We start from the raw sequence: 16,150 nt of genomic DNA, 5'->3' as shown, positions 1-16,150 counted from the left end.
AATTCTTCAAGACCCAGTCCCCTGTGAGGAAACAGCACAGTAAGGCAGTGGACTCTGGGATTAGACAAACGAGATTCACTGCTTATCAGTTCGGTGGCTGTGACTCTTAACCTGCCTTGCAAAATGACTGGGAGGATGTACAGAAAGCTCTCAGAATAGTTTCTGGCTTAAAGTAAATGCAAAATAACTAATAGTAATGACTGATATTAATTTTGAGGACTCCCATCCCCCCTGCCTGTGCTTCTTAAAAAATTGTTGTTTAAAATACATACAAAAATACAAATATTTCATATAAATCTATACATAAATTTCTCATCACCCTGAGCAGAACACTCATTAAGCAGGAACTCTTCACTTCCCATCCCTATAACCTCTGATCTATTTTCTGTCTCTGTGAATTTGTCTTCTCTAGATATTTCATGTAAGTGGAATCACACATTATTTGTTCTTTTGTGTCTGTCTGGATTACTTCATTTAGCATGTTTTCAAGGTCCATCCCTGTTGCAGCAGGTGTCAGAATTACCTTCCATTTTATGGCTGAATAATATTCCACTGTATGGATATATCACATTTTTTAATTCATTCACCTTTTGACAGACTTTCGGGTTTTGTCCATCTCCCAGCCACTGTGGAGAGTGCTGCTCTGCACATTTACATGCAAGTATCTGTTTGAGTCCCTCTTTTCAAGTCTTCTGGGTACACACCCCAGAGTGAAATTGATGGGTCAGAGCAATTCTACTGCATTTAATTTTTTAAGGAACCGCCTGCCAACTGCTCTCTACAGCGGCCATACTATTTTACATTCCGACCAACAATGTTTGAGGCTTCTAGTCTCTACACCTCGCCAGTGCTGGTTCTTTTCTTTTGTTGTTTTCCTTAGTAAATTATCATAGCCGTCCTAGTAGGTATGAGGTGGTATCTCATTGTGGCTTTAATTTGCATTTCCCTGTTGACTAATGATGTGGAGAGTCTTTTCACAGACTTACTGGCTACGTGTGTATCTTCCCTGTGTTTTTGCACTGCCAAAACAATTTGCACTCCATCTTTTTTGTCCATTTGCACAATACTACCTTTCATAGGCTACAGGGAGAGATCCAGATTCATTCACTAAGCATAAGCATAATTCATTGAACATTCACACATTCAGCAAATATTTTTTTTTTTTTTAATTTTTTTTTTTCAACGTTTATTTATTTTTGGGACAGAGAGAGACAGAGCATGAACGGGGGAGGGGCAGAGAGAGAGGGAGACACAGAATCGGAAACAGGCTCCAGGCTCTGAGCCATCAGCCCAGAGCCTGACGCGGGGCTCGAACTCACGGACTGCGAGATCGTGACCTGGCTGAAGTCGGACGCTTAACCGACTGCGCCACCGAGGCGCCCCTCAGCAAATATTTATTGAGGAGCACATCTGCCACTCGCTAGACACTGGAAACCTAAGGCTGATAAAGTCACTGTCCTTACAGAGTTTCCAATTAGTTCAGCAGAACACCCATAAAAAAAGACTGTTACAAAAAAACCCCAACAAAGATCTACGCGGATGGCTGAATACGTACCTGTACATGGGCTCTCGGGAGTCTCTCATATCTCTGTATCTGTCATACATGGGGTCCCGGTGATCCCGAAAATCCCTAGAGTCTCTTAGATCACGAAAGTCTCTAAGGTCCCTCATGTCCCGAGCATCACGCATACTTCTGCTGTCTCTGTGATCCCGAATGTCTCTGCTATCTCTGTGGTCCCGCAAGTCTCGGGGGTCTCGAATGGCTCTGCTATCCCGGGCATCCCGGCCATTTCTGCCATCCCTGGGCTCTCTCCTTGGACTTCCTCGAATTGGGGATCGATCACGTCTTGTATCTCGACCATCTCCAAAGCCATATGGATCTCTGTGGGAGGTAGCAAGAAGAAGCTAAGACAAAGAAATTGAAGGTAGCCAACCCTTCAGCTCTTTAATGGAGGAAGCCCCCACCCTTTCCAAGCATTTTTCTCTAAAACACAGCAGCCAAACAGTGAGAACATGACTACAACTTTAAAGACAGTCACCCATCTCATCAGCGAATAAAGACTAGTAGGTTCCAGGATCTCAAAAGATTAGGACATCAGAGGAAGAATGTATGACCCAAAGCCAAATGTCTTGACTGCGGTCATAGTATTTGTCAGGTTTCAGGGAGTAATTCGGTATTCCTTACACCATGTTATCATCTCCACAGGTTTTCAGAGTGAAAGCATCTTTCCCCTAGAACCTGTTTTTTTCCAACCAGACTTGTTTGAAAGAGATTTTAAAAGGGGGGGAAAGTTGGAGGGACACAGTAAGGGGCAAGACTCATGAAGAAAAAAGGAGCAAATGCACAATCTCATACAAAGGAACAGTGATCAAAGTAGTTGTCCCTGAAGTACAGAAAACTTCACTTAAAATATATAGTACGATAATCAAATTAAGGGAAAAAAGAAAAAGTACAATATGATACACACACAGTAAAGTAGAAGAACACTCAGCTTCTGTCTTTTCAACATAGTTATTGAGTAGTGGTCTCTCTTAATCTGAGTTTAATGCAGAGCCCAGTTCCCTCCCCTCTTTTTAAACAGTGTTTGAAGTCACAGACATATTTGTGCTGATCTCATTCAATATTCTTCATGAGACATTCCACTCCACTGGAAACTCAACCTACCTAAAATTAAACTTCTTATTCAACCCATTTCTTACTCAGTCCCATTCCCGACTTTTTCACTTCTGCCGAGATTCATTCTTCCTAGTTACCAAGGTTTAAGTTTTTGAAAATTAACGTTGATTCTTTCTTTCCTATCCCCATTAAGTCACCTGAATCCTGTTCATTTTTCCTTTTCATTCCCCCTGGATTCATCAATCCAAACCCTTATTTTTATGCTCGGTACCAACAAGTTTCCAAAACACAAACCAAAAACCAATCTTCCAGATTTCAATTCATTCTACACATAAATATCAGATTAACCATCCAAATTTCCACCTGTTGCCAATCACAGCTTGACAATCACATTTCTGTGTACCCCTCCATAACAAATCTGGACTTTCCAACTATTATCCCTCCCCCATTTCCTGATTCAACCCCCTCAGGTCTGTTCTTATGACTTAACTCATATGATTCTTATCTGCTTCAGGATTTCTGTTCATATGATTTTTCAACTTGGAATATTTTTCTTGCACTTAATGCAAGTATCATCCAATCCTCACAGGCAAATTCATGTCTCAAATCGTCCAAGAAATCTTCTCTAATCTCCCTAGTAACTGCTGATCTTTCTGGCTGCTCAATGCTTAGAACACTTACTATTTCTATTACTCATCTTGATATAGTTACGTTTTTACAACAATGTCTTGTTTGACCTACTTTAAGGATTACCTCCTCCATAAAATCTGCCCTAAACTCTTGAACTTCCCCAACAAATATGTTCCTCCTCCAGTCCTTTCCATCTCGATAAATGCCACATCTACCTACACTGTTGCTCAAGCTAGGAAACTGAATGTCATCTCTTCCAAAGTCCCAACTGCTCTTCCAATCATATTTTCAAATTCTGTCCATTCTTTTTCTGAAATTGATTATCAATTCTGCCCATTTCTTTACCTTCATTAATACCACTAAAGGCCAACTCATAATGATCTTTCCCTAACAAAGCAAGAGACTTCTAAAGTGGGGAAAGATTTCCTCATTTCTGCTCTTGCCTCTTTTTCTAATCTTTTTTCCAGATTATTCTAGGGTGATCTTTCAAATACATAAAACCTTTTACTGGTTTCCCACAGTGTTCAGAATTCAATCCAAAATCTCTACCAAGGCTGGGCAGGTGCTGCATGGTCTTGGCTGTTTTCTCCAATCTTGTCCCCTCCCCTCCCAAGTTCACCATTATCTTGCCACATTGGCCTTTCAGCTAGAACTAGCCAAGGCTTTTCCTGATGCCTCTACTTGAGCGGCAAAAACAGATCTGCACTCATTCTCTATGTCTCAGCACAATGAATGTTTCTTACCCCTGATTCTAACAGTCTAAAAGTTTACTTTCTGCCCTTAAATCCTGGCCACGTTTTCCCATAGCACTGTTTTTGTCACTTATCACAATTTGATACATCTATTTACTTGTTTAATGTCTGCTGTCAGACTGTGAGTCCATGAGGACAAGGACTGTCAGTGTGACTCTCCACTATAAACCCACTATGTAGGTTTATAATGTCTGGCATATGCAGCGAATGCTCCATGACTATGTGCAACGAACCTTGCTCCTGTACATATTTCTGTCGCTGCACTTATCACACCGTTCTGTAATTATGTTTACATGGCTTTTCTATTAAAGACTAAGCTCTTTTGAAGTCTTTGGATCCCTAGGACGACAGCACGGAGCTCAGTGTTTAATGAATTGAATTTTCCAACTGAACTATAAGCCTCTCATGAGCAGGCATCCTGTTTCGTTTATACTTCCGTCATCTATCATGATTACACATTACTAGGCAGCCATCATGATGCCTTGCCATCAGCTTGGTAGAGAGCCTCAGTTCCACTTCATCCACAAGGGCACAGCAAAACCAATTTAAATGCCAATTTTGCATCTATGAAAAGTCCTTGTCATACATTTTAAGGCTCACAAGTACTCCTGATTTGTGGGAGCAAACATATGGGAGACCAGGGAATTTAAATGAGGTACTAAGCAGTTTTCCTATTAAAGTGCAGACTGACCAAGATTCTTACTCTGGTTTTTCTTATTAGGTCATATAATCTTCCTCACATGTATAACATCTGCTAGAGTATATAATGTGGGCAAACACTCAAGATTCTATGGGAAGGGACAACCATTAAGTATTTTTGGATTAATGATCGGTGGATAAACCTGCCTTGGGGAGCAGTTGGAAGCAGTCATTAGAGGTAGAATCAGATTTCAAGTGTTCTTGGCAATCAGGGATGAGAGATATCATGAACCTGACAGACCACAGACCACACACACAGCCTTTGGGTGTTGGAAATGAGGGGTGGGGATATGGATAAGAACACCGAGTCACAGCACATTATCACAGCCTTAGGATAACTACAAAGGCTGTATCACTGTCCTTCTTTTGAATCCACTGAAGCGCCTTACTTACCTGTCAGAGTCCATCCCTGGAGGTTGACCATAACCCGAGATTCCCAAAGTCTCGGCTCACGCTTCCAGTGTGAGAAGGCAAGCACTCCCTTTCCCTCAATGAATCTAAAGTCCATGTGCAACAAAACTACTAATTCCCCCTCAATTGCCTTCTGGGTAAAATGTAGAAAAGATGATATTCACAAGGTGGAAAGAACCAAAGGAATGGTGGAAGTAGGAACAGAGAAGATAACAATTCTCTAAAATGAAAAGGCAAAGCTTTTCTCCTTTCTCCAAAAGATGAGCAGTATGGCAGAAGCTGTTCTTCTGGAGACAAAAACAAAAAACCTTTTAGGGTCACTGTAGGACCCAAATCAAGAATTCCCCAGAACAAAAGGGCTTCTGCTGCTGGCCCCAACATCTTTCTCAAAACAAGAACCAGCTAACAAAAGGGAGGTACAGTGTGCAGGATTCAGAGTGCCGCAAGGACGAAGCCCCTGAACAAGATGCGTGACCTTAGATAACAAGTGGGTTAAAAGCAAGTTTCTGGAGCCCAATAAGGCTCAATCTCATCCCATGGCACCAGAGGTGTTTTACTTAGACCAAATGCAGTGTACCCTTAGGTACCAGGTCACTAGAGGCTAAAATGAAACCGAACCTTTAAACTGAACCAGTTAGAGAAATTTCAGCACTGGAGTCCACAAACTGAAGGCAGATGACAAACACTACTAAAACTGTTATAAATTTCTCATCTACTCAGCTGGGAAAAAAAGCCAAGTGCTCTTTGCCTTGAGAGAAATATCGTCATATCATTTGGAAACACGTGACAGGGAAGGGAAGGGTGGGTGAAGGGAAAAGACATGGCTCAGGTGGCAAGTGATGCGCTTCTGGTAGAAGTGCTTCTCTTCCTGGGGACTAAAGAGGTGCGCAGAGCACTAGGCGTTTGAGCGCCTACAGAGTAAGAACGACAAACGACCATCTTGGAAGAGCACGATGGACTTTGAGCTTTTCTTCCTCCAGAGAATGAAACCTCAAGCCCAGGATGGTGTTCTTTGTCCTTGGCTCCACAGAACATTCCGGAGAAAGACCTCTGTCCTTTTTTGTTGGCATCTCCGTTCCGCCTTTCTGTTCAATGGAATATTTTCCTTGGGAGGGCCAGTTTTTTGTTTACTCCTGAAAAAAAATTCTCCAATAGCTCTTGGTACTTCTGTTCTGTCACAGATACTGTCCACAAATATCATGATCTAAATGGCTGGCTGCTGTGTGATGTCGATCCCCCACCACGACGGCTCCGTGCTACTGAGAAATGGAGATAACAGACTTGTGTGGAATTTTGCCATTAGGTGACAGCAGGATATGGGGTGCAATGAGGTATCATACCTCACAGATCCGAATTTTGTTAAGTGTCCACGCTTCTCCCTAGGAAGCACACTGGTGATTTTCTCAAGCACAAATATGACTTTTCTGTCGGTGGAGGTGGCACTTGCTCTGAGAATCGACGGCTGTTCTTTAAGTGTTAGTGCCTGGTATCTTAACTTGTGAGGCTCACCTAGAGCTAGCGCTGTCTCATACCCAAGAGCAAGTGGTCATCAGAGGAATCAGCTCCGTGGATATGCAGAAATCACCTTGGGCCACGTAAGAAAACTGTCTACAGCTAGGGTATTTCTGAGGAACCGATCTTGGACCACCTTCACCAAAGAGGCACCAGGCCTAACATCCTTAACAAATACGTGGGAAAAATTCTCTGCAGAGCTTTTGATGTACACAAATTAGTTCTATTTGCTCTTTTTTATGCCAGGCAGGAAGATTTAGGAAATACGGCATCTCATTTGGAGGTCACATCTGTGTCGGGGTATGCTCCCAAGACCTGGATTGCCAGGGTGTTGAGCTGAAGATAGAAACGGAGAACATCTGAGGTACAGTCAGAATCACGGTCCAGTCTTTAAAGAAGGTAAAGGCCAGCGCCTAGTACCAAAGCTAGACAACTTATGTGGTAACTAAGCAATGTGCTCAAGAGTCCAATGAGGCGGTCCAAGGGTTAAACGATGAGAATTCAGGCCGAAATTTGATCCAGAGCAGGGATCCCTGATGCAGCCATTCTGTGCTTGGCTGGACCAATACTGTTAGAACTACACACTGACAGCTGGAGTCATCAGGGAGGCACATTACTGAACAGAGAGCAATGCCAGCAGAACTGTGGCTTACGGAGACATTTGAAGAGGTGACAATCCTGTGAAAACTCCCAAAGATACGGAGGTGTTTTGACACTCAAGGTTAACGTCCAGCAAAACAAGGTGTTACAAAGGTCTTGCCAGCATGCTTAGAAACTATTTTATCAAAAGTAGCAACACCGAAGACATAAAAGTACAACTTAAGGGAAATATTTGCTACAAATACACGCCCCCCCCCCCCCCCCCCCCGGAAACATTGCATTCCCTATGGCAGGGGACACACAAATGATTAGGGTTGCCAAATGAAGGTAGTTTGGCTGTTGTCAAGAGACTGGAATTACTTCAAGGCTTTGACTGGAAGTATGCACCCAAAGAGTGATATCTAGTGTTCACCCTTGAGGAAACGATTAGATTCTTCCAGGCTCACTAGTCATCCATCTTGCCTACTTATTCCATTTTATTTCTGCCCTCTTGGTACACCTTAAGAGACAATACATGATCAGTACGATGATCAAAATGTTAGTATTGTTTTGAATATTCAATTTTTCTGGCTTTAGAGTTTCTTTTTTTATTAAAAAAATGTTTTTTAATGTGTATTTATTATTGAGAGAGACAGCATGAGCATGGGAGGGGCAGACACAGAATCTGAAGCAGGCTCCAGGCTCTGAGCTGTTAGCACAGAGTCCGACACAGGGCTCGAAATCACCAATTGCGAGATCATGACCTGAGCCAAGGTCGGACGCTTAACCGACTGAGCCGCCCGGGCACCCCTGGCTTTAGAGTTTTTACATTTTTATTCTTAAAGGTAAAAAACTGGGACTCTCTGCTCAGGTTTGAGATGGGGCTCAGAATAGATTTTATTAAATGCGAACATCTTTCTTCCTTGAACTTTATTAATAAGCATGACAGTATGACACTTCATCACGTTAAATAACATGCTGAGGAACCCAGTTAGGGACACAGCACCAAGGGGGAAGACTGACTTTTGATGGAAATTGAATTAGTCTAGCTGTGCCTCCTAATGATTGTAAAAAAAAAAAAAAAAAAAAAGCAGGAAGCTACTGTCCTATCTATATCCCAAATAATCTCATTTTAGAAACTGTTACTGAGGAAGGGGGGATTTTAAAAGGATCATATGTATGTATCTAGTAGGGAGAACGTTTTAAAAGGCCCCCTCTAACGTTGTTTGTATGTTATTAAAAAAAGAAGAAAAGCATACAGCTGTTTTTTCCATTACAGATGAAATTACAGAGTGGCATTTTAAGTTGGGATGAAATTAATCTTTTTAACTTAATGTCCTGGCAATAGCTATACTGGATTCCAAGCAGAGGAGATGGTTATTTCCCCAACACTACCAATGTTTGTTGAATACCTATAATCAATTGGAAATATTAAAAGCAGTTGGTTAAGTGTCATTAACAGGATGACATAAATCTACTACTCTGTATTTTGCAATGTGCCTTGGTTTTTTGTTGTTATTTTGGTCTGTTTTTTGTTTTCTTTTTTTTGCCTGAAAAAACACACAGATATCATCTAGAGATTATAAGTATTGTGGGGAAAAGAAAGAGCGGAGAGGATTTTACTAGTGGAGTCAGGGTCTACATAGTTACCAATTTCATACTCCTTCTGGTAAGCTACCTAGTCCAGAAACACACACATCAGAGCTCCTTGGAAAGTGGATACACACTGTTATCTACTTTTAAGCCACTTGGCAACCACAGCTTCCAATGGAAGCCCCATATTTCTGACGGTTAGTTAGATGCAAACTCTTAGCCCTCTGTAGTCCATGTTTACTGGGGCAATGAGGAGCACAGATGGGACTACCCAACATCTCCAGCATGGTCTGATGCAGCATAATGGAAGCAGAGATCATACGGAACTGCTGCAGTTCTACAGGATTCCTTTCAGTTCTTCAGGATGCTCACACATACCCACAAAATCAACCAACACAGTATTTACCTGCAAGCTACAGGCATCCCTTATGGTGTTAAAGACAACAGACATAATGCCAACGTATATGCTCACTTCTGCAGTGAGACTAATGGAGGGCCAGGGCATCCACGTGGCAGCTATAGTGTAGCTATAGTTGTGGTGTCAGATTCAACTCCTCTGCACCGGCAGAGTGCTCAAAGAATCCAACTGAAACCACCACCTTGCTGCTACAATCTGCTTGAACTCTGCCGAGCAGTCGTGTATAATCTATTCCCGCTAGCGTAGAAAATACCCATCCTTCACATCGAAGTGGGACAATATACACCAAACATACAGCAGCCATTCTTTCCTATAAGTGGGTAACAAAATATAGGTGTCTCAAAGGACAGCTGTATGTTATGTGTAAGTGAGTTGGGTATATCCCGGGTGACCTGTGGAGCTCCTAGTACATTGCGGACTAGGATTCATTGTACTCAGCAGTGTTCAGTTCATTATAGGAAATGTAGTCTATCATGGTATATAGTTTAGGTATATAGTTTATTGTGGAAAATTGGTATTTTTACTTAGAGGAAAAAGCAAAATCCATACTGAGTATTCATTTGGGCCATGAAGAGACACCAGATATGAAATACAGCGTATCTGCCTGCAATCCACACAAAAGTGCACACACTGCATCTGCTAGTTTGGAGACTGTATCTTTGATGTAAATGGCAACATTACTAACACCCTTCTTTGAGAGAAGGGGCCAATTTAATGCATATCTCAAGGGTATACATCAGGACAACCTCTTTTGTGTATATTAGAAGAAAGAATATATTAGGGAAATGCCTTTTATTTCCAGAAAAGCTAAGAAAAAGGGAGACTTTTGAGAGCTGGAGTGTTTTTTGCCCTTTTTTATTTCCCCTCGAACAGTAACCCAAGCATGCGAGCAAACAGGGGATCTGCAGCACAGGCACAGCAGCAATCTCTCAAGCAGCACTTTCCATAAACCTGGGTTAACATCTGGACCGGCAGCCATGTGGAATGAAGAGTCGAATCTCTGATGCCCGCTGCAGTGCAGCAAAGCACACACCAACGACCCCGGGGCACTCCTCCTGCTGTGGAGGCTCCCATTGACACGTGAGCTGGGGACAGAGAGGTTTATCCTCTTCCAATTGCCTGCAACTCATGTTGCAGGCTGAACTTGCTGGGTTTGTCACCGAAAACACAAAGCTTCTCTGCATCTCCTGATGTATGTTTAAAAAAAGCAGCAAGGCCTTTCACACAAGGTTCATGTTCTTATTGTTTGCTTGAGCGTTTCTGATTTGTTGGGGGGAAGAAAAGACCCTTGATGTACGAAGTTGGGCTTAACTCCCCAGAGCCCAACTCTCCCAAGGTAACTCACTGCTTCAGGGTACTTTACCTTCGTGTGGGGCTGGGTCTTGATGGAGCCGTATTCATATTTCTTCTTTCCGCTGCCTTATTAATATCTGAAAAGAATAATCAACCCATCTGTTCAATGCTACGGAATAAAAACAAAATCATCAGCACATTTCAAATGAAAGCAACAACAAAAAAACTACAATGACAACCAGATGGTGTAAGAAAATCCATTCAGCAGACACACCGTCACTTGGGCAATTTTTATTAAGTTACGGCAGTACATTGTCACGGTTTCGTAAGGAACGTCCCTCAGTTTTCTAGCTGACACAGTTTGTATAAAACGGGTTATGTCAATGCTTAACACTCTGCCAAGTCACAAACTTAACAACTGCCCCTTCCAAAAGGGGAAACGGTTGTCTTCTAAACTCTTGGAGAGCCAGCTCTAAGATTTTTTTTTGAGGGAAGGAGAGTGGGAGAAAGAGAAGAAGAGAGTTAAAAAAAAAAAAAAGAACAAAGGCAAACAATTCCACTTTATGTGACAAAGAAGTAACAACTGGACCCTGCTGTCTTAAAACTTCCAATATCCCATGAAGCAGGCCTACTTTTAATGTGCCTTGTGTTGCATTCCATTAGATAGAATCTTCCAGAATGACATGTAGGAAATTAATTTTCTTCCTAAACAAAGTATATTATATGTTAACATCTATAGCCCTCACAGATAAGTAGCTAAGAATAAGAATTGGCATTTGGTATAATAGGGTTAGATAACAAAACACTTCACATAAGAAGTTTTCATTAGAGAAGACTGGCATTTACAACTAGGTAAGGGAGAACAGTGGAATCGTACAAACTTACTTAGAAAAGCCAACTTGTGCAGTTAAAGCCTGCTTGCTAAATACAAATCTGCTTTGCAAAAATGAAGTGAATAATAAAAACACCATGTGTAAGAAAGAACTGATGAAGTATCTAAAGAAATGTACCCATCTATATCCAAAGATAACACAGACCAATTTTTATATGACTTAAAAATGAATAAATTCATTCATAATTTCATTCTTTAGTTGAATGAAGAAATAAAACTGTGTCCTGCTATGGTGTAGTTTTGTTCCCCTTGTTCCATGTTAAGTGATTAGTAGTGTATCTAATGACATTAAATGGTATTAAGCACTCACATAATTAGAGTGCTTTAAAATTGTAATTATGTATTTAAAAAATTCCAACCAGAGTCCTATAGTGTGAGAGACTATAGTAATAACCAGAAATTTAAGAGGTCTGGCACAGACTTTACCCCGCTATGTTGTCAACTTTTGAGTTCCTGTTCAAGTGAGAACGATCTTCACTTCCATTTTAAGTCAGAGTTTCTATTATGTCTAGGAGAAGAATGACTTTTGATAAATTGAAGGTAACACAAATTTAAACAGTAAGAGAAGCACAGTCCACCCTAAACTGCCTCTCACATTTTCAATTAAGCAGACACAAGCTATCATCCAGCTATATATCCAAGAGAAATGAAAACATGTGTCCACACAAAGACTTATATGCAAACTTTCATAGTAGCATTATACATAATAACATATTCAAAACTGGAAACATTTCAAATGTCGGTCAACTGGTGAATGGATAATCAACATGTGTTATATCTATAAAATGGAATACCAGTCAACAACAGAAATAAATGAACTACTAATAAATCAGAAAATAATATCTATATAGGACTTGGCCTATAATCTCTGATCATGGCTTTGGTATGGCAAGTGGCACTTTCACAATTTATAACCCTCAAAGTTAATGAACATCTGAATTACACATTATATAATGATAGGCCTTACAGGGAACACCTAACTCTCTTCTCTGTAATTGTGAAGAATATCAGTTCAGGTTTAGAAGGGCCTACTGACCTAGTCTGCTCTTTAATATGGAGTGACTATGATTCAGAGAGAAATGTAATCTCTTCGATTGTTGAGGTAGTTTTCAGAGTATCTCTGGAATACACTGAGGGTGGTGGTGGTGGTGTAAAGATTTCTTCTAAATAAACACTGTAACTCCCAGTAGGATTCTATATATTATTAATTGGTTGTGAATAAAGAAAACTCACCTAAACATTGATTGACTTGAATATTGATTATGTTAGAGTACAGAACATAGGGTACTATTTTAGTAGGGAAGTTTCTATCAATGCCAATATAATTTGCCCATATGATATGAAAAGGACTATTACATTGTGTAATTATATCCTGTTCTGTGAGCACCTACATATAGGACTGCAGAGACCAAAGCGGTCATGTATGACATACCTCTGGGGCAAAACTGGTTCCAGTTAGACTGAAGGAGGTAAATATTTTACTTTGAAGTTAGTGAAAAGTTTTTGTAATTATTTGAAATATTATTTAAAATTCAAGATTAATTTATCTTTTTGTTTTTTACTTATTTTTATTTTTTAGAGAGAGCACATGCACAAGCGGGGGAGAAGCGCATAGGAAGAGAGAGAATCTTAAGTAGGCTCCATGCTCAGTGTGGAGCCTGATGCAGGGCTTAATCCCACGACCCCAGGATCATGACCTGAGCTGACATCAAGAGTTGGACAGACGCTCAACCTACTGAGCCACCCAGGCATCCCAAGATTATTGTATCTTTAAATGATTTTGATTGTAATTTGCCTCCTCATCGAATAGTCTAAAGCAATTATACTTTGATGGTGTGACTTACGTTTCTTCTGCAAAAAAGAGAACTCTCAGACCATTTTCTTTTTTCCCTTATGCCAAGTGTTTGGTTATTCACAGCTATTTAAGAGTTCCTTATACTTCCATCTTGGATGAGTTATAGAGAAAATGAGACCTGGAAATTTCTGATAGTTTCAGTGCCACCCAAGAGGGCTGCTCAGGTTACAGGAGAGCTGGGGGGCAGGTTTCAGTGAGAGTTATGAAAACAAAACTATCGTCACCACCAATCCCAACACACAAAACATCCTAACACATGGTCACCCAGAACTTCTGGAAAACCTATGAGTTCAGAAATACAGGAAGAATAGAGAAGCTACAAAAGTACAACTAACTTCAGGGAGCTGATCAGACAGTATAGCAAAGATTTAAAAAGTCAAGGGAAAAAACCCTTGCCCCATTACTTTTTTTTTTTTTTTTTTTTTTTTTTTACAATTTTTTGTTATACAACTTAATAACCCATCAACTGGGAGGCTGGAGGTTCATTTGAACAAGTTTCTCTTTGAAAATGCAAATACTGGGACTGGGAAAGAGGGCTTTTGTATTAATTAGTTGAATCAGATTATTTTCTTCCTACATCCTTTCAGAGACATATAGTCCTATGCCAAGGAAATAGAAATGACATTAATGTAAAGGAAAAGAAAAAAAAGAAAGACAATTTGGGCACCTTTCTGGACATTAGGTAGGGAACACAATGGGAGAAAATGTAACCAACAAGAGGGCAGTGGAAACTTTAATGCTTCTTTCTCCTCCTGCTCTGTCTCATTCTGGCCAAATGCCTGTAAGATCAAAAGTCAGTCTCTTAGCACCTCTTTCACCTCGGCCTGGTTGGTACCTCTATACTTTGTTAACTATACTAGCAATGTGAGCACCACTGGAAATCACCATCCCTACGAGGTGCCTTGGCCTGAATATTTTCTAAGTGGTTTTCTGAAAATGGTTAAAAGCACTTTTCAGGTAAGGATTTTTAGACAAGAAAAATAACACCAACTGAAGGGATCTACATAAAAGGAAAAAATTAGAAAATAATCTAGAAAACATTTTGTCACAGAGGAAGTGGCAGAGCTGTTTTAAGTCACAAAAGACTGGGTTAAAGAACTTTCAAAGAACAACACAATGCCTAATGTACAATTTTATTTTAGACTAATATGCTAGACAAGGTTCACACAATGGTTTTTGTATAATGCTATAAATAAAAATGCATGTTTCATTCACAGCACCAAGAGCTGCTTTGCTCTTTTTATTAAAAAATTTTTTTTAATTTTTTTTTTTTTGAGAGAGAGAGAGAGAGAGAGAGAGAGAGAAGGAATGTAAGGAGGGGCAGAGAAAGAGGGAGACACAGAATCCAAGGCGGGCTGTAGGCTCTGAGCTGTCAGCACAGAGCCCGATGCAGGGCTCAAACCCATGAACCGCAAGATCATGACCTGAGCCGAAGTCAGACGCTCAACCGACTGAGCCACCCAGGTGCCCCTTTAATTGTACTATCATAAAATCAATTCCTTTCAACTTAAAACCAATTAATTTTTTTTTTTTAATTTCTGAGACAGAGACAGAGACAGAGAGAGAGAGAGAGAGAGAGAGAGAGGAGACAGTGAGAGCAGGGGAGGGACAGAGAGAGGGAGACACAGAATCCAAAGACAGGCTCCAGGCTCTGAGATGTCCGCACAGAGCCCAACGTGGGGCTCGAACCCATGAACTGTGAGATCATGACCTGAGCCAAAGTTGGACGCTTAACTGACTGAATCACCCAGGTGCCCCTTAAAATCAATTTTTATCACAAGCTATCACAATGGAAAACCATAAAGACTATGCTAAATAAGTGCAGTCTGAATCGCTGCACTTAGTGACACCACCACCATTGGCTGTTGAAAGAATCCAGAAGCCTATACAATTTTGTCAAGTGATTACAAATGAAATAAAATTCTCCAAAGCCTTAGCTGAAACCACCTAAAAATCAGTTACTACTAAATTGAAAATATGTGATTATAAAGATAATGCCACTTCAAAAATCACACTGACAATAAAGTGGTTATCACACATTAAACGCCCCAAATCGGGAGAGGAAAGGACAGCACTTCTCATTTAAACTATACTTGTGAAGATGACGTTGACGGTATAACATCAGGAATATTATAACCAGTTATACTATAATGAGTTAAGGATAAGAGAATGCTCTGCTTGTGGTTTCTAAATCAACCCTTTAAGCTCACTTTAAAAACTATGCATTCCCTCTTATTTGATCATCTCCTTCATTCTCTAATTAAAATAATTATTCTATCTTTAACTGTATTAGATTATTATTCCTCAGTATAGGAACGGGGGAAACAATGATAATTTATATTTACAGAACGCTGACTCTGTCCGAGTCTGAACTAAGAACATTATGTGCATTACCTCATTCAATCCTTTCTACAACTCTTGGAGTTAAGTACTATTATGATCTCTATTTTGTGAATGAGAAAATTTGAAGTTTAGAGAAATTAAATGACTTATCTTAGGTCACATGATCATCAGAAGACAGAGCTAGGATTCAAATCTAGGTCTGTCGGACACCAAAGTGCTTAAACATTATGCTATGCTGCCCCAACAGGGAGTGGAAAGACAGGGTTCCCATTATGAACACTTGCTAAGACTCCCGGATCAAACTGATAGAACCTGGAAAAGGCCCAGTCTATGCTAGTCACTCCAATGTTTAAGTACCCCAGACACCCACCTATCACCTCAAACCAGTGTTGGTCCTTGAACAATGCAGGGGTTAGGGGCACTGGGCCCCAAGGACCCCAAAAACTTAACAATAGCCTACTGGTAACCAGAAGCCTTACTGGTTACCAATATAAACAGTTGATGAACACATATTTTTGTATGTTGTATGTATTATATAATGTATTCTTACCATAAA

The 16,150-nt window shown here is 40.5% G+C and overlaps 1 protein-coding gene across 3 annotated transcripts in view; it reads right to left on the bottom strand.

Annotated features, from left to right (window-relative positions):
• The window catches only part of NCOA5 (nuclear receptor coactivator 5), a 31,509-nt gene that overhangs the window by 7,555 nt on the left and 7,804 nt on the right, over positions 1-16,150 (bottom strand). For 2 of the 3 annotated variants that reach the window (XM_045444404.1, XM_045444402.1), the window contains exons 2-3: positions 10,575-10,641; positions 1,556-1,882 (exon numbers count right to left, since the gene is read on the bottom strand). In XM_045444404.1, the coding sequence (XP_045300360.1) occupies positions 1,556-1,882; positions 10,575-10,612 (365 nt within the window). In that variant the 5' untranslated portion in view covers positions 10,613-10,641. The remainder of the gene's footprint in view (positions 1-1,555; positions 1,883-10,574; positions 10,642-16,150) is intronic. The other variant, XM_045444403.1, reaches the window with a different exon arrangement.

Source organism: Leopardus geoffroyi, chromosome A3, assembly GCF_018350155.1.
Source record: "Leopardus geoffroyi isolate Oge1 chromosome A3, O.geoffroyi_Oge1_pat1.0, whole genome shotgun sequence".
Lineage (NCBI taxonomy): Eukaryota > Metazoa > Chordata > Mammalia > Carnivora > Felidae > Leopardus > Leopardus geoffroyi.
This window is presented reverse-complemented; position numbering and strand designations above follow the sequence as displayed.